Source organism: Procambarus clarkii, chromosome 15 (genome assembly GCF_040958095.1).
Source record: "Procambarus clarkii isolate CNS0578487 chromosome 15, FALCON_Pclarkii_2.0, whole genome shotgun sequence".
In the NCBI taxonomy this organism is placed as follows: domain Eukaryota; kingdom Metazoa; phylum Arthropoda; class Malacostraca; order Decapoda; family Cambaridae; genus Procambarus; species Procambarus clarkii.
The window spans coordinates 44677161-44697440 of record NC_091164.1 but is presented as its reverse complement, the minus strand read 5'-3'; the positions used below and the strand labels follow the sequence as shown (position 1 = coordinate 44697440).

Here is a 20280-nt window from a genome sequence, read left to right as displayed (position 1 = left end):
GTTCAGAAATAGCCGGGCACAAAGTATATTATATAATGCCATTCCCAAGATATTCGGGATCAACGTGCACAATATGAGACCAAATAAACAAAAAAACCTGATCGCAGTGGACCACAAACATGGCGAAGAACTAAAGCTTTCAGACATTACTGACATCTGTGGCCACAAAGTCAAGTGCTACAAACCACTAGGGGACCGATTAACAAAATATGTAATCCGACATGTGGTAGACATCAGTGTAGACGACATCAAAGCACAACTTGAGACACTTGACATCCCGATCCATGGAATCAAAAAAATTATGCGAAGAACAAACAGAGAACTGAGTGATACAGGCACTGCTCTGTTTACCTTTCTAGACTACATTCCCCCTGAGAGGATTTGGTTAAACGGCTTCCTCCATAAACTAGAAGTGTATATACCACGTCGCACTCAGTGTTTTAAATGTAAAGGTTTTAACCATACCTGGAAAGGCTGCACCAAAGACATTAAATGTGGGAAATGCTCTGGTTCCCATTACACGCAAGATTGTACATCAGATACACTTACCTGCTCAAACTGTGGTGGCGATCACGACATTACATTCAAACAATGTCCTTCATACATAGCAGCAGCAGCAAAATCTAAGGTTCTCCCTACCAACAACCTGCTATACAGTAGTGCACTGAAACAACCTAACACAGCCCACCATCAAACATTATCTCGCACTCAAACACAACCTTTGCGTGTACCTGATATATCTGTCACCGACACTCCCACAACCCCAGGGTCCAACCATCTCTCACAAAATGCACAACTGAATCCTGATCTTGTTGAAACTCTTGTCACTCGCATTGAAAATGTACTAGAAAAGACGCTGGACCGACTTCTAACTAAATTCTTTACACAAGTAACACAACCCACTCCTGAGGCTGACCCAAAAGACATCCCATCAACAGCTACAGACACTGACATCCGCCCAAACAAAGCCACCATTGCTGGACACACATTGTTTGAACAGATGATAGAAAAACTCATAAATAACTCCCTAGCACGCCTTACCAAAATCATTCCACAGGCTGACTTGCCACAAACCCAAACCGCCAGTACCAAGAGTAAGACACAGCCCACATCCACATCTAGGTATCCAACACGTACTACTACTGGCATGCCAAGGAAAACAGACACATCCATAACCCACACATCCTAAATGGCTCCCCTAACCTTCATGACTTGGAAATCAAAAAGCATTAAAACATCCCTCACAGAACTTAAACAATTCCTTTACTCATCCAAACCGGACTTAGCTTTCATAACCGAATCCTGGCTCACCCCTAAACAAAATCCTATTTTTAAAAACTTTCAGATGCAGAGACTGGACAGACCAAACTGTATGGGTGGTGGTATTTTCCTCCTAACACGGAGTAACATGACATGTAAACCTGTAACGCTTGCACATTTTGTGAATAATAAACTAGAAATTTTAGCATGCCTAATGCCCTACAATGGTGCACACATATCCTTTCTGGGTATATACAACCCTGGTGGCACAATAAATTTAAATGAACTAGAATTCTATCTAAACCAATTACGGCAACCGATCATTGTTACAGGTGATCTCAATGCAAATCACCCCACATGGAGTAGAGGTACCCAAAATACTGCAGGCACCAATTTATATAACTACTTAGACACTACACCATATATTCTTCTTTCGCCGCCCTACCTTGCAACCTACTTTAACTACAGAAGCAATTATGAAGCCTCACTGGACATCTGTTTTGGCTCTGCACACTTTCAACATGAACTACAGTTTCATACTGGACCAGATATTGGAAGTGACCACAAACCCCTCATTATAAAATTTACTAACCTTCAGCCAACCCCCCCCCCCAACTCTCCCCAAGTGGAACATTAAGAAACTAGATAAGAAAAAATGGGCTGATACTGTCTGTCTCCCAGATACAGATGATGTAGATCCAAACACGCGACTGTCCACAATCACCTCGGCCATAAATTCTGCAGCCACCCAAATGCTCAAGAAAACTTCTGGACATAGGTCCAACAAACCACTTAAACCGTGGTGGAACGCGGAATGTGAACGAACAGTCGCTTTACGCCGACGAGCCATACAAAAACAAAGACGTCAACCCTCCCTACAGAACTGGGTTAATCTCCTGCGGGCCACAGCAGAAGCCAAAAAAAAACCATACTGTCAGCAAAGCGAGCATCATGGGCAAAATTTTGTGATAGCCTCACACCCACTACGCCACATTCAAAAGTCTGGGCTACATTTAACAGCATTAAAGGTCGCCCAACATTCCCTTTGTTCCCCCTGATGATCAACGGTTCACTCTGTCAAACACCTCAGGAGCGTGCAAATGTTCTTGCTGAATGTCTTAAAGTTACCCTCTCAACACCCTTCTTTCATGCCCAAGAACTCCCCCTCAGACAAGAAATTGACCGTGCCATACTGCTACTCATGCCCGGCGTCGACAACATGTACACCTTAAGCGAGCTACAATTAGCCTTAACCCGCCTACCTCTTGGTAAGACACCTGGAGAGGAATTCCATATGAACTCATTAAACATCTTCCATCAACTGCACATAGTACTCTCCTAAACTATTACAACCTATGCTGGACTCACGGAAATATTCCCTCACAATGGCAGACCAGTATTATTCTTCCGTTCCTTAAACCAGGAAAAGACCCATCCCAACCTGCGTCATATAGACCTATTTCCCTACTATCATGTCTCAGTAAAGTCATGGAAAGACTAGTACATACTCGCCTCCAATGGTACCTAGAATATAATAATATTTTACCGTCACTCCAAGCTGGATTTCGACCGCAGTGCTCCACACTCGATCAAATACTCTGCCTTGAACATGAAATCCGCACCTCCCTCAGAAGCAGCAAATTTTGTATTGTTCTCTACTTAGACCTCAAAGGAGCTTTTGATAGCATTCCTCATACTTGCCTCCTCGCAAAGCTTGCGCGTTTAGGCAACAGATCAAAAATTAACCCAACAGTTAACCCACATAACCCCTGCTTCCCAACCAATCACTCACAACCTTTCCTCACACGGGCTACAAATAACCTCAATATAGACCTCTCTCTACTCCAAAACTCGGAAACCCAACTTACTGTTCCCCCTATTCCACCCTGGCTTTATACAACTCCTAATACAGCAATACAACTCGAAGACAACGTTCCAAAATCTGCACCAAACTCAGCCATAGCCTCAGTCTTTCTCTCAACAATGAAAAATTGCTACCCAAATACCACAGCGATTTATACAGATGGATTTCGCATCATCATGAACAACGTACCCTCGGTCACTACCGCTGTATGGATACCGGAATACCATCTCAAGCAGGGATGGCGGTTACCAAACCAAGTATCTGTTTTCACAGCTGAATTATATGCCTTATGTCAAGCTCTCCAAATAATCACAACACTACCAATCGGGACATATACAATCTGCAGTGACTCCAAGAGTGCGATTCAAGCAATTACGTACTCTTCAAAAACGTGCAAGGAGTTTGTTTACCCATGTCTTCAACTTCTTCATGAACATCGATTGAACGGTTATGATACCTCTATCCAATGGGTCCCAGCGCATTGTGGTATTGTCCATAATGAACTAGTAGATCAACTAGCCAAAGCAATGCACAACACACCTCACATTACTCGTCATCCAATTCCCCATGTTGCACGTAAAGGAGCCTTCAAAAATACCATCACCCAAGATTTTGCGACGAAATGGAAAACGTCATGCCCACCTTTGTACTATGGGTCCATTAAAAAGAAATGGAAAACTTGGAAACATGTCAAATATAAAAGCAGAGAAATTGATATAGCGATGACCAGGTTAAGGCTTGGACACACCAAACTCAACCCTTTCTCGCAAATTCGTAAAGTCAATATTGACTTATTAACTACGTGCATAGGTGATATACTAAACATAATAGATACCCTTAAAAAGCTTCATAGAAAACACCGACCTTACCTAACCTTGTTAGTATCTTAAGATAAGCATCTTATTGCTTCGTAATTACAATTATTACTTAACCTATACCTATAATAGGTTAAGTAACAATTGTAATTACGAAGCAATAAGATGCTTATCTTAAGATACTAACAAGGTTAGGTTAGGTCGGTGTTTTCTATGAAGCTTTTTAAGGTTATCTATTATGTTTAGTATGTCACCTATGCACTTATTTAATAAGTCAATATTGACTTTACGAATTTGCGAGAACAGGTTGCCAAACTAGCAGCACACAGCTCTAAGTACAAAACAGACATCAACGAACTCTGCATCCACTGTCAGGTGCCTGAAACAATCGAACACTATCTCCTACATTGCTTCCGACATTATAGTGCCAGAGTAAATTTCAAACAAGTACTTATCTCACTTAAAATACCCTTTACCATCGAGCATATATTAGGAGGCGGTGACCACTCGTTACAAGAAAAATACCAAATAGTCAAAGCACTGGCTAAATATCTGCAGTTGACCAACAAATTGGGTCACATCTGACCCGCGCCACATTTATACCTGGCGCCACCAACAGCTAAACACAGAAAACAACTGCCTCGTGGCAACACCAAGGATCAGCTGACGCCATAAACACAACACACCGCCCTACGGTGCGGCAAGTCTCCCTCTAACACACACCTCTGTTTTAGTCGCCACTCCTCTGTCTACAGCACAACGCAACAAGCACTTTTGAAACTCTTATCATCCTCAACATAAACGCGTCTACCAACATCTGTACTGGTGCAGTCATCGGGAGGACAAACCCTTCATGCAAACTGCACCTACTATCAAGAAGAAGAAAGAAGCAGCAATATTTGATATTAGGCTGTCTGCCTGTCCTACTGTCTCCCTATCTGTCTCTCTCCCAAAATGTCTCTCGGTCTCTGTCTCTCTGTCTGTCTGTCTCTCTCTGTCCAACCACTTGGACTGGACGGTAGAGCGACGGTCTCGCTTCACGCAGGCCGGCGTTTAATCCCCGAGCGTCCAAATCGTTGGGCACCATTTCTTTACCCCCCGTCCCATCCCAAATCCTTATCCTGACCCCTTCCAAGTGCTATATAGTCGTAATGGATCTGCGCTTTGACCCTGATAGCTCTGTCTCTCTCTCTGTCTCTCTGTGTCTCGCTCTCTGTCTCTGTCTCTACCTCTGTCTCTGTCTCTGTCTCTCTCTCTCTCTCTCTCTCTCTCTCTCTCTCTCTCTCTCTCTCTCTCTCTCTCTCTCTCTCTCTCTCTCTCTCTCTCTCTCTCTCTCTCTCTCTCTCTCTCTCTCTCTCTCTCTCTCTCTCTCTCTCTCTCTCTCTCTCTCTCTCTCTCTCTCTCTCTCTCTCTCTCTCTCTCTCTCTCTCTCTCTCTCTCTCTCTCTCTCTCTCTCTCTCTCTCTCTCTCTCTCTCTCTCTCTCTCTCTCTCTCTCTCTCTCTCTCTCTCTCTCTCTCTCTCTCTCTCTCTCTCTCTCTCTCTCTCTCTCTCTCTCTCTCTCTCTCTCTCTCTCTCTCTCTCTCTCTCTCTCTCTCTCTCTCTCTCTCTCTCTCTCTCTCTCTCTCTCTCTCTCTCTCTCTCTCTCTCTCTCTCTCTCTCTCTCTCTCTCTCTCTCTCTCTCTCTCTCTCTCTCTCTCTCTCTCTCTCTCTCTCTCTCTCTCTCTCTCTCTCTCTCTCTCTCTCTCTCTCTCTCTCTCTCTCTCTCTCTCTCTCTCTCTCTCTCTCTCTCTCTCTCTCTCTCTCTCTCTCTCTCTCTCTCTCTCTCTCTCTCTCTCTCTCTCTCTCTCTCTCTCTCTCTCTCTCTCTCTCTCTCTCTCTCTCTCTCTCTCTCTCTCTCTCTCTCTCTCTCTCTCTCTCTCTCTCTCTCTCTCTCTCTCTCTCTCTCTCTCTCTCTCTCTCTCTCTCTCTCTCTCTCTCTCTCTCTCTCTCTCTCTCTCTCTCTCTCTCTCTCTCTCTCTCTCTCTCTCTCTCTCTCTCTCTCTCTCTCTCTCTCTCTCTCTCTCTCTCTCTCTCTCTCTCTCTCTCTCTCTCTCTCTCTCTCTCTCTCTCTCTCTCTCTCTCTCTCTCTCTCTCTCTCTCTCTCTCTCTCTCTCTCTCTCTCTCTCTCTCTCTCTCTCTCTCTCTCTCTCTCTCTCTCTCTCTCTCTCTCTCTCTCTCTCTCTCTCTCTCTCTCTCTCTCTCTCTCTCTCTCTCTCTCTCTCTCTCTCTCTCTCTCTCTCTCTCTCTCTCTCTCTCTCTCTCTCTCTCTCTCTCTCTCTCTCTCTCTCTCTCTCTCTCTCTCTCTCTCTCTCTCTCTCTCTCTCTCTCTCTCTCTCTCTCTCTCTCTCTCTCTCTCTCTCTCTCTCTCTCTCTCTCTCTCTCTCTCTCTCTCTCTCTCTCTCTCTCTCTCTCTCTCTCTCTCTCTCTCTCTCTCTCTCTCTCTCTCTCTCTCTCTCTCTCTCTCTCTCTCTCTCTCTACTTGTTTTTTGTCCCCAAAATATTGAGCATACAGCTTAAACGTACGTGTAAATGACTATCAAGGACGCCATAGATATCCATCATGACGGCGAGGTTGGTGAGGTGATCGCAGACACAGATGGTGTAGTGGTCGGTCTGCTCCTCCAGCCAGCAGCCCTCGGTAGACCAGCCATTGATGCTGTTGTTCCACCATACGCAGGTGGCAGACCCAAGGTTGTACCTGTCTCCGAGGTAGATGTGTTGCAGCTTCATCCTTGCAACATCTCCTTCAGCTGTGAATTGAAAATTAGTAAGCAACGGTAACATCGATGGTAATATTTTGCGTCCCGCATTTGCCCATTTATATTGATATCGTCGACACATGCCCTCTGCTGTTCTTCTGGTGTGTATACCCACTAACACAAGTATACATAATCAAATTAACTGTCCCCATGAATACAAATGTTAATTCAGGGTTGCCTGCACACATATGTTTATTCGCTCTCCGGTGGGCTTTCAATAGATAGTAACCAGAGACGTAGTCCTTCAATAGATAGTATCCAGTGACGTGAATTTTCAATGGATAGTATTCATAGACGTGGAACTTTAATAGATTGTTTCCAGTGACGTGAACCTTCAATAGTGTCTGGTGACGTGGGCTTTCAGTTGATAGTATCCAGTGATGTGTACCTACAATAGAGAGTATTGAGTGACGAGGATCTTCAATAGACAGTATCCAGTGATGACGACCTTCAATAGATAGTATCCAGTATCAGGGGGGGGGGGGGTGGAAGATTGGGAGTTGAGAGAGGTCTCTTTATACCTGCACTGAAACTCGGTTATTAGAACCAACCTGATATTCACTTACCATAGAACAGAGGTCCCAACTACTCCATGACAGAACGAACAGCCGACCTCCGCAGCCACACTCCTGCTACTGTCGGTCGACAAGCAATGAACACTGGAGTGCTTTAAATTATTTAGATCACCGTGGTAAGCGACTGGTTCTGGGAGAGGAGTTCAGCTTCACCTTTACTCGGGGGTACGGCTCACACTTCTTAGTTATCATGTGTACACACCCGCTCTTGAGCCGCCGGGACTCCCTGCACTCTCCTTGTTTTTGGATGATCTCTCAATCCCCCTTAGTTATAGTCCACTATCACCCAAGTTATAGCCGTATCTCTCTCTCTCTCTCTCTCTCTCTCTCTCTCTCTCTCTCTCTCTCTCTCTCTCTCTCTCTCTCTCTCTCTCTCTCTCTCTCTCTCTCTCTCTAGCCAGGAAGCCTCACCAGGACAAGAGCAAAAGCCAGCTAACAAACGAAATATTTAATACATTATAAACATACACAATACACATATATGAAATGGTTATAAAACAATACAATCACCTTTTAGGCTACTACCAACTGATAACACTCTGATGTCGCCTTATGTCTCCAACCTATAACTGTACCAGGCTGGTGCTTGACACACACAGAGATCACACTAACGTGATGCATCAAATGAACAAATCCACAAGGGCCGTGATGAGGATTCGAACCTGCGTCCGGGAGCATCCCAGACACTGCCTTAATCGACTGAGCTACGACAGGATAACCTTTTAACCCTGTCGTAGCTCAGTCGATTAAGGCAGTGTCTGGGATGCTCCCGGACGCAGGTTCGAATCCTCGCCACGGCCCTTGTGGATTTGTTCTGGTGCTTGAACTTCAGTCCACAGCCTTCTGCTTCCTTCACTGCTTTAGGCTGCAATACATGGCACATATAATATTCATACATTTCCTACTCTACAAAAAGCCTCAATCTCTCACCTTGCACTGCGCCTTTCACGCCAAAAACGCACTCAAGCACTCCCTTAGATATCGAGGTCCTTATGATCCTCTATTCCAATGCTGGAGGTCCACTATTGCAATTATCATCAGGGTCCTAAAAATATGTAAGGCACTCCTGCAGCACCTCCAATCAGCTGCAATGAAGTCCTCCTTAAATGTTATTGAATCTCTCTCCAAACGCTTCACACAAACGATGTGTAACTTCCTACACAACTCAAAGATCCACTATGTCCACGAAGTTCCACTTCTCACTGGAAGTCCTACTTCACCTTACAGTATAGCTTGTACTCCTCTGGCACGAAGTTCTCTCACTAACTTCCACCACACAAACGTTGTAGTTCTCCCACACAAACGTTGTGGTTCTCCCTCACAAACGTTGCTGTCCGCCCTCACAAACCTGCAAATCCTTCAGAATGCCATAATAAACGTTTTCTTAACAAAATATATTTAAATGTATTCACAGAAAATAAAACTTCTCCATCCGACATCTCTTGAAAATACTATTAGGACATGTCCAGACATTTCGCAAGCCGCCTCCTTGGTCGCAAGGCTGGGGCCTCCCTCGCTCTGTCAGTACTTGACCTCCGGCGAGGGTGGACGTATCATTCCGCCCCCCCCAGGATGTCCTCCTATCTCTACTCTCTTATTTGAACTCACTGCCTTAATAAAATTTATATATTATATAAATAAACACTTGCCATGATCGCTGGGCACACGATCAAACACAGGCAACCACTGCAACAACTGTTATATTAGCTTACCGCAGAATTTATATCTGTAGGGCACTGTAGGGGAGATAGTATCTAGTGACGTGTATCTTCAATAGATAGTATCTAGTGAGGCGTATCTTTAATAGAGAGTATCCAGTGACGTGGACCTCAAATAGAGAGTATCCAGTGACGTGGACCTTCAATAGATAGTATCTAGTGACGTGTACCTTCAATATATAGTATCCAGTGAAGTAGACCTCCAATAGAGAGTATCCTATCTATCAATAGAGAGTATCCTATCGATACTATTAATACATAGTATCGAGTGACATGGTCCAAGTCCACAACAGACACTGTCGTGGACTTTCTTAATGAGAACAAAAAAAAATATCAAACTGCCGTGGTCAGTCATACGATAATGCCTCAAAAATGCTTGGACGATATACTGGATTGCAAGCACGGATTCATCAACTTAATGAGTTTGCCATCTATGTCCCCTGTGCTGGACACAGCCTGAACTGGGTGGGAGTAAAAGCGGCAGAGTGTTGTCTACAGGCTGTCAAATTCTTTGACTTTGTTCAGCATCTGTATTCATTTTTTTCTGGTTACACTCGTCGTTGGAATGTATTACCATCATCTTTAGGAAAAGATTTTTGTGGTCAAGCGTCTGTCTGACACAGGATAGTCAACACATGTTGATGCTGTTCCTGCTCTGTATGGGGGTTTCGAGAAAATAAAACATGCACTGGAGTCTCTATCGGCTGACAATGATTAATGAGTGAATGCAAGGCGAGAGGCAGAAAGACTGAGCAAAAAAAGGAAAAACCTGGAAACGATCTTTCTCACAAATCTTTGGAATGATATGCCAGAGAGAATGAACGAAACAAACAAGGTCCTGCAATCAAAGGATGTGAACATCCTTGTTACCACGAATCTTCTTGAGTCTATTAAAACCTATTCAGGAAACTAGAGACAAATATATTGAATATGAGTTCAAAGCCAGGAGTATGTGTCCAGATACAGATTACAGTGATAAGAAAAAAACAGGAACGAAAAGGAACTTGGCGTCTTAGTAGATATGATGGATCAAGAGAAAAGGTACTTATCATTAAAATCGAAAAATTCAAGGTCAAAACTTTCCTTCCTATTCTGGACGTTCTAATCTTTGAACTGACAAAATGTGTAGAGGCTTATTCACAGATTAGAAATCTGTTTTCATTTATCAATGAACTGAAATCATTGCTTCTGAAGCACTAAAGAAAAATTGTGAGCATCTGGCTAAAATGAATCTCAAAGATCTGAAGTATGAGGATCTTTTAAATTAATGTAAGCATCTCAAGCACTTCATGGATCTAGATGAAAATTGTGAGACTCTCCCGGCACTGTACAGAAAAATAGTTTTCCTGAATGTTGAAATTGCACTCAGAGTGTTCATGTGCATGATGGCGATCAACTGTACAGGAGAACATTCTTTTTCAAGAGTGAAACTTATAAAAATCTGCTTAGTAGCACAATGGGGCAGCATCGTTTGAACTGGCTCTCACTCAGGTACATGGAAAAGGACATCCTGAAGACCATTGACTTCAACCCAATAATAAAGCAATTCTCTGAAAAGAAATGCCACAAATGCTTGTTATAATAAGAATTTCATAGGAATTTCATATTGTGCCATCTAATCTATGTATTTTACTGCGTATTTTTGTGTTTTTCAAGCCTTGTGTATTGTTCAAATTTTTATCATGTTGATTCATTACAGCTTTATTTTTTATTTTTTTTTATATATATACAAGAGTTGTTACCTTCTTGAATAGCAGCTAGTACGCGTAGCGTTTCGGGCAGGTCCCTGGAATACGATCCTCGCCACGAAGAATCGTTTTTACAACCAAGTACACATTTTACTGTTGATTTAAACAGTGGCTACAGTTAAGGATTTGCGCCCAGTAAATCCTCCCCGGCCAGGATACGAACCCATGACAAAGTGCTCGCAGAACGCCAGGCGAGTGTCTTACCACTACACAACGGAGATTGGGTTTACAGCATGTTTGTTAATGTTTTAACACCAGTTTTGTTGAAGTGTCAGTGAACTAATTATATGTTTAATATATTGACCATTTACTTTTTTTCCTGTGAGTGTTTGTCGTAGAGGCCAGAGCCATAACCATTTACTTTTTTTCCTGTGAGTGTTTGTTGTAGAGGCCAGGGAGATCTTAACATAATTGTGGGCCCCTAGGCAAACCAGTGTGCTGGGGCTCTTACGACAACCATTCACAGGAATAAAAATTAAATGGTCGATTACATTAAACATATATTTATTTTTTTGCATTTCAACATAAGTGGTGTTAATACATTAAAACCATGCTAAGCCCACCCGAAGTGACTCACTGTATGGGAAATCATTCATATTTGCAAACATACAAGGCCTAAAATCAAAATTAAGAAATAAAGTTAAGTTCATAAAAGTAGTGAAATATACGCCTAGAACCATGCGCGCCATCTGCCCAGGTGGCTCTATAGAGCCAGCTGGGCAGGTGGCGCGCAGGTGTCTAGTCGCAAAGGGTTTGGGGGGAATTTTCCCGGAAGTTGTGGCGTGTCGGACGCGTGTGTGAGCGTCCGGTGTTTGGGTATGCGGTCAGGAAAGATGGAAGGTCATGTTGTTGGGGGTGTAGGAGAGTATGTGGGCTATGTGGTAGAGTAAGAAATACAAGGATATGAGTGGAATATGTGGAAAGAGTAGTTAAATATGTATGTGTGTTTGCCGTAGACTTAATCCTGTGTGTAGATAATAGTTTTGATGATAGTAAGTAAAGCTACGTAGAGGCTGAGTGTAGGTGTGAGGGGTCCCAACATAGGCGGATATGTTGATGGGGAGGGGTGAGGGAAGGGTGAGGGGAGCTTCCCCTCGGCGTGAGAGTGCTTAGGGCCATTTGTGGTTTGTGGTTTTTCTTCGAGAGAGCAGAGTCCAGGAGGAGATGAGAGCTGCAGCAGGAGGGATGTGGTCCTTTACCTTAATGGTTTTTCGATGTCTTCAGAGTGGTCTGGAGATGTTCACCCCAACAGGCCTCTCCCTCCACTGCGGACTCGTTCTTACTTCCACCAGCAGGCCCTCACCTGCCAACCATCAATCACTCCCACCCCTCATCCCCCTCCTCTCCCATACCATCAGGGGTCCCCTCTCCATCCCCCTCCCATACCTTCTAGAGTGGGGCACCCCTCTCCCCCTTACCTTCTAGAGTGGTACGGACCAGGATCACATACCGTCACATTGACCTGAGAAGTGTCACCACATGGCACATCACTTAGTAAACTCAGTCAAAGTCAGTAGGTTAGCGTTTACTAAAAGAGGGAAACATTTTTTTGGCGGGGAGCGAGCCTGAGGTGTACCATCTCTCTCTCTCTCTCTCTCTCTCTTTCCTGACACTCTCACACAAGGCAGTCATATGGGCAGTAAAGGTTTGCAGAGACGCATAAAGGAGTGCAGGACTGAACCCACAATTCATTTTTAGCTAAGCAAGTTACAATCATGACGAGCTAGTTACAAAATTCAATATAAGTCAACCCATCATCACGGGAGACGCGATCTCTACCTACAAATTGTTCTTGTTAACTGTGATCATTGAAATGTATGCATGTTTACTCAATCTCCATCACCTCTTCTTCCTATAGCCATTACTGCTGTGCAGACCTTGTAACACACAACGGCGTTATCATAGCAAGACAATGTCTCAGAATGTTCAAGACTCCTGAATGAATGAAACAGCAATCCGTCTCGTTAAGGTCTAACCTTCGTGGCGGTTTGAGGCGTAGTGAGATGGACGAGGTAGTGGGATGGCATTACCCTCTCCCCATCCATCCCCCACCAAACCCCTACCCCCCTCCCACCCCCCTTCCAAGCCCAAACCATCACGCATCACTACACCCTTCCCAGACCGGATGTTCTGTGCAAAGCCTTTAGTATTATTTCTGGTCATATGTTTAACCTTGTATCGCAATGTGACCAACATGGTATCATCATTCTTTGCTCAAATAGCATTTTTATGAATATCGAGAGTCATATGCGGGTCTTCAATCTTATTATTATAACAAATCATAATTTGTTGTAAACACAACTGCATGGGATACACATAGCAGTCAGTGGTTTCTCTCTCTCTCTCTCTCTCTCTCACTCTATTCAGATCATTTTATAGTTGGGGGAAAAGTAACATCAATTCCTTTCTCATGCCGCCGCTGTTCACAAATCTTTTTTTCATTTCACTTAGACTGACAGCGCACCAGAGGATGGAAGACTAATGTCAATTTTTCGAGCCCCCATCACTCTCACCCTTATAACCTTGTAAAGTAACACGACCAACATGATGGCATCGTTCTTTGCCCAAATATCATTAATGTAACGTGACCAATATGCTAACTTCGTTCTTTGCCCAAATATCATTTTAAGAGTAATGAGCAACTTTCTGTCCGATGTCTGAATATTGAAATGTGAACCCCATTTACCCAAACACAATATCTCCATTACATCTCATACCATATAAATATTACGGTCTGCAAGTTTTAGACCTCTGTAACATATTGTAACGTAACACAAATCAACTTTCTGCAGTCCAAAAACCATTATGAAAGTATGACTTAGTCCATCTCCTTTACATCTCTTACCATATAAATATTACTGTCTACCAGTTTTAACCTCTGTAATACATTGTAACGTAACGCGGAAATCAAATTTCTACAGACCAAAATAACATTTTTAAATCAAAGTATGACTTAGTCCATCTCCATTACATCTCCTATCATATAAATATTACTGTCTGCCAGTTTTAGTCCTCTGTATCACAATGTAACGTAACGTAACGCAGAAATCATCAACTTTCTGCAGTCTAAAATGTCATTTTGAAATGAAAAGTGAGACTTAGTCTATCCCCATTTTATCTCTTACCATATAAATATTGGTGTCCACCAGTTTTAGCCTCTGTAACACATTGTAACGTAACGCAAATCAACTTTCTGCAGTCCAAATAACATTATGAAAGTATGACTTAGTCCATCTCCATTACATCTCCTACCATATAAATATTACTGTGTGACAGTTTTAGCCCTCTCTAACACATTGTAACGTAATGCAAATCAACTTTCTGCAGACCAAATAACATTTTTAAATGAAAGTATGACTTACCCCATCTCCTTTACATCTCATACCATATGAATAGCCCATCTCCATTACATCTCCTACCATATGAATATTACGGTCTACCAGTTTTAGCCTCTGTAACACATTGTAACGTAACGCGGAAATCAATTTTCTACAGACTAAAATAACATTTTTAAATCAAAGTATGACTTAGTCCATATCCATTACATCTCATACCATATAAATATTATGGTCTGCAAGTTTTAGCTCTCTGTAACACAATGTAACGTAACGTAACGTAACGCAAATCAACTTTTTGCAGTCCAAAATGTCATTTTGAAATGAAAAGTGAGGCTTAGTCCATCTCCATTACATCTCTTACCATATAAATATTGGTGTCTACCAGTTTTAGCCCCTGTAGCACATTGTAACATAACGTGGAAATCATCAAATTTCTACAGACCAAAATAACATTTTTAAATGAAAGTATGACTTAGTCCATCTCCATTACATGTCTTACCATATAAATATTAGTGTCTACCAGTTTTAGCCTCTGTAACACACTGTAACGTAACGTGGAAATGAACTTTGTCTGATGACCAAATAACATTATTGAAAATGTCAACCATGTTTAGCCATTACATCCAAACACAAAGAAAAATATTACCGCTTTTTCTTTGAGAAACTTATATGTGGTGATCATATCTCCAGAGTCCACACAATAAGCCACACATCACCCATCTTCTGTTTTCAAATCACAGCTCGCATCTAATTTAATGTTATTTTTTTATTTTATTTTTTTGCAGAAACTATGTTTTTGAATATGCTCAATGTCAGCAATTACTATTCGTATCATCAAACTCCTTTCAGTCATCAAAACAAGCAGAGGTGCCGCATAAACCACTAAAGATTTGATGTATGCAAGGTACATCATTTTGACAATTCTGTCGCCGACACGCCTTAGCGAGATGACTGTGCACAACAGTACCCTAGCACTCTTAATAATTTTATTCAAGCACTGTTAACATAGCATTATGCAAGATTTTTTTTACATTTCATATCGCGTGTGTAGATTTAGTTTTAACAAAAAGTGAAACACGAGAGCATGAACTAAAAGGGTTGAGATGGGAGGAAAGGCTTTGTGGAAGATAGAAGAGCTGAGGAGACATGTTCCCTACCTACATTACTATTATTTCTTGCAGACTTGCAGACTTGACCAGAAAAGCAGTCAGTCAGTCAAACATTTTTATAGTTAAGAGATTTTCATCTTAAGAAACAGGGACTACTAGTCTTCATTTTTTTCTTCTATCAAATCAAATAGACACGAGGGCCACTACCAATTGTTGTTGTCTGTCTGTCTGTCAGTCTGTCTATTGCTTGACTAGGTTAAGGACCGCAATATCCCACACCATACATGCTAGGGGCTCTCACTAGTCAATAAACACAATTTTGTATCATTTCTCTACTAAATAGCACTCCAAATCATCTTTGCACATTTTAATTTTACATTGTCACGTGCACAGAAATCAAAGGGGAATCTCACTACTGCACGGATGTCGTGTGTGTGCGTGTGTGTGTGTGTGTGTGTGTGTGTGTGTGTGTGTGTGTGTGTGTGTGTGTGTGTGTGTGTGTGTGTGTGTGTGTGTGTGTGTGTGTGTGTGTTAAATAAAAGGTCCTTACATAGCTTATCATTTTCTTTGAGAAACTTAAAAGTAGTGATCATATCTCCCGAGTCCACACAAATAACCCACACCAACCCACTTCCATATTGAGAAAGAGAGAGAAGGCAAACATAGCTTGCAGCTAGTCAAAACTTAACATAACAGATATGATTTCACAGAGTTTTTAACCTTTGCCAGTTTTTCAATGTTTTCTCTTCACTTGTGCTAAGTGAGTCAGACAAAATGTGACATTTCATTATTAGCCAGGCAATACGCTATTAGCTAGATAGTCAAAACATATAACAAGCATTATTTCACAGGAATTTTTCTAGCAAATATGCTTCCTTTAAGCAGTTCAACACATCAAACACCAGCAGTCCGCAAAATTCCCTTTAGTTAATAATCATCCTTTACAGTATTTCTTGACTAAAATAGCACTCCAAAACATAAGTGGTCATTTTTATTCTCACTGACGCACTATAGTCAATAATTTGTTTCGCAGAGTGACAAGTTATGCCGAGTGACAAGATTTCACGGTGAGCATAGTTTAAGAGAGTTCACACTGTATTAATTATGGTCATGGACATGTTATGTTATGTTTATGAAGATCATTACTTCTTATTTTTAACCTTTTTTCTTGCCCCCAGCTTTTCAGTCTTCTCATATTCTTTTCAAATAAAGTTTGCTTACTGTTTTCCAGTAGATTGGCTTCACATTACATATATTAATCAATTTTCAAATTCAGTTCAGTTTCTTTTCAATATCACAGCTTTGTGGTCCCCCTGCCAGTATCTAGTTCAAGACCTCTTATTATCAATGTCATTAATACTGCTATCATCAACCATGTATTGGATGTCTCAGACATTCAGTTAACAACTTAGTAAGTGTTTAATGAACGTGAGAATCACTTCATGTGCGCTCATTTTAGTTTAGTTTAAAGTTTTCCATCTTGAATTAATACTACTATCACAAACTATGTATTGGATAGCTCAGCCATTCAGTTAACAACTCAGTAAGTGAAAATCACTTCATGTGAGCTCATTTTTAGTTTAGGATAAGATTTTTTCATCGTGAAATACTATTATCATTAGCCAGGTATTGGGTGGCTCTACCATTCAGTTTACAACTCAGTAACTGTTTACTGAACATAGATATCCCTCCATGCGACCTCATTTTTTAGTTTAGAGTTTCTCCATCGTAAAAAATAAAATATTACTATCACCAACCATGTATTGGGTGGTTCAACCATTCAGTTTACAACTCAGTAACAGTTAACTGAACATAGATATCCCTCCATGCGACATAATTTTTTAGTTTAAAGTTTCTCCATCGTAAATAAAAAATAAAATATTACTATCACAAACCTTGTATTGGCCGGCTCCGGCATTCAGTTTACAACTCAGTAAGTGTTTACTGAATGCAAAATCGCTACATGTGTGGTCATTTAGTTTAAAGTTTCTCAATCTTAAAATATTACTATCATCATCAACCATGCATTGGCTGGCTTAGTCTTTGAGTTTACAACTCAGTGAGTGTCAACTGAACGTGGAAATTATCACATGTGTGAGCATTTAGTTTAGTTTTAAGTTTCACAATCTTAAATTAAATACTATCATCAACCCCGTATTGGGCTGTCGGGCATTCAGTTATCCACTCGGTAAGTGTTTACTGAACGTCGAAATCATTTCCTGTGTGCCCATTTTTTACTTGAACCCGTCTCCACTCCAAACCGGACCTGCGGTCCGAGTCGAGTCATGACACACATGACACATGACACTCAAGCGTTTCACACATAACACTCAAGCGTTGTACACATGACACTCAAACGCTGCACACATGACACGCAAGCATTGCACACATGACACATGACACTCAAGCGTTGCACACATGACACATGACACTCAAGCGTTGCACACATGACACTCAAGCGTTGCACACATGACACTCAAGCGTTGCACACATGACACCCAAGCGTTGCACACATGACACTCAAGCGTTGCACACATGACACATGACACTCAAGCGTTGCACACATGACACATGACACTCATGCGTTGCACACATGACACTCAAGCGTTGCACACATGACACATGACACTCAAGCGTTGCACACATGACACTCAAGCGTTGCACACATGACACTCAAGCGTTGCACACATGACACTCAAGCGTTGCACACATGACACTCAAGCGTTGCACACATGACACTCAAGCGTTGCACACATGACACTCAAGCGTTGCACACATGACACTCAAGCGTTCCACACATGACACATGACACTTAAGCGTTGCACACATGACACTCAAGCGTTCCACACATGACACCCAAGCGTTGCACACATGACACATGACACCCACGCGTTGCACACATGACACCCAAGCGTTGCACACATGACACCCAAGCGTTGTACACATGACACTCAAGCGTTGCACACATCACACTCAAGCGTTGCACACATGACACGTGACACTCAAGCGTTGCACACATGACACTCAAGCGTTGCACACATGACACTCAAGCGTTGCACACATGACACCCAAGCGTTGCACACATGACACATGACACCCAAGCGTTGCACACATGACACTCAAGCGTTGCACACATGACACCCAAGCGTTGCACACATGACACTCAAGCGTTGCACACATGACACATGACACTCAAGCGTTGCACACATGACACATGACACTCATGCGTTGCACACATGACACTCAAGCGTTGCACACATGACACATGACACTCAAGCGTTGCACACATGACACTCAAGCGTTGCACACATGACACTCAAGCGTTGCACACATGACACTCAAGCGTTGCACACATGACACTCAAGCGTTGCACACATGACACTCAAGCGTTCCACACATGACACATGACACTTAAGCGTTGCACACATGACACTCAAGCGTTACACACATGACACCCAAGCGTTGCACACATGACACCCACGCGTTGCACACATGACACCCAAGCGTTGCACACATGACACCCAAGCGTTGTACACATGACACTCAAGCGTTGCACACATGACACTCAAGCGTTGCACACATGACACATGACACTCAAGCGTTGCACACATGACACTCAAGCGTTGCACACATGACACCCAAGCGTTGCACACATGACACCCAAGCGTTGCACACATGACACTCAAGCGTTGCACACATGACACCCAAGCGTTGCACACATGACACCCAAGCGTTGCACACATGACACCCAAGCGTTGCACACATGACACTCAGGCGTTGCACACATGACACACAAGCGTTGCACACATGACACATGACACTCAAGCGTTGCACACATTACACTCAAGCGTTGCACACATGACACTCAAGCGTTGCACACATGACACCCAAGCGTTGCACACGTGACACATGACACTCATGCGTTACACACATGACACCCAAGCGTTGCACACATGACACTCAAGCGTTGCACACATGACACCCAAGCGTTGCACACATGACACATGACACTCAAGCGTTGCACACATTACACTCAAGCGTTGCACACATTACACTCAAGCGTTGCATACATGGCACTCAAGCGTTGCACACATGACACCCAAGTGTTGCACACATGACACATGACACTCAAGCGTTGCACACATGACACATGACACTCAAGCGTTGCACACATGACACATGACACTCAAGCGTTGCACACATGACACTCAAGCGTTGCACACATGACACATGACATGCATGCGTTGCACATATGACACTCAAGCGTTGCACACATGACACTCAAGCGTTTCACACATGACACTCAAACGTTGCACACGTGACACTCAAGCGTTGCACACATGACACTCAAGCGTTGCACACATGACGCTCAAGCGTTGCACACATGACACTCAAGCGTTGCACACATGACACATGACATGCATGCGTTGCACACATGACACTCAAGCGTTGCACACATGACACTCAAGCATTGCACACATGACACCCAAGCGTTGCACACGTGACACATGACACTCAAGCGTTACACACATGACACCCAAGCGTTGCACACATGACACTCAAGCGTTGCACACATGACACCCAAGCGTTGCACACATGACACATGACACTCAAGCGTTGCACACATTACACTCAAGCGTTGCACACATTACACTCAAGCGTTGCACACATGACACTCAAGCGTTGCACACATGACACCCAAGCGTTGCACACATGACACATGACACTCAAGCGTTGCACACATGACACATGACACTCAAGCGTTGCACACATGACACTCAAGCGTTGCACACATGACACCCAAGCGTTGTACACATGACACTCAAGCGTTGCACACATGACACTCAAGCGTTGCACACATGACACGTGGCACTCAAGCGTTGCACACATGACACTCAAGCGTTGCACACATGACACTCAAGCGTTGCACACATGACACCCAAGCGTTGCACACATGACACATGACACTCAAGCGTTGCACACATTACACTCAAGCGTTGCACACATTACACTCAAGCGTTGCATGCATAAAGTTCCAGTACCCAGCATCGCCT

At 42.9% G+C, this 20280-nt stretch overlaps 1 protein-coding gene across 1 annotated transcript in view; it reads right to left on the bottom strand.

The window, feature by feature from the left end:
* LOC123752140 (adhesion G protein-coupled receptor L4) overlaps positions 1 to 20280 on the bottom strand; it is a 406311-nt gene that overhangs the window by 95592 nt on the left and 290439 nt on the right. The window contains exon 14 of the mRNA XM_069325025.1: positions 6503 to 6729. Within this exon, the coding sequence (XP_069181126.1) occupies positions 6503 to 6729 (227 nt within the window). The remainder of the gene's footprint in view (positions 1 to 6502; positions 6730 to 20280) is intronic.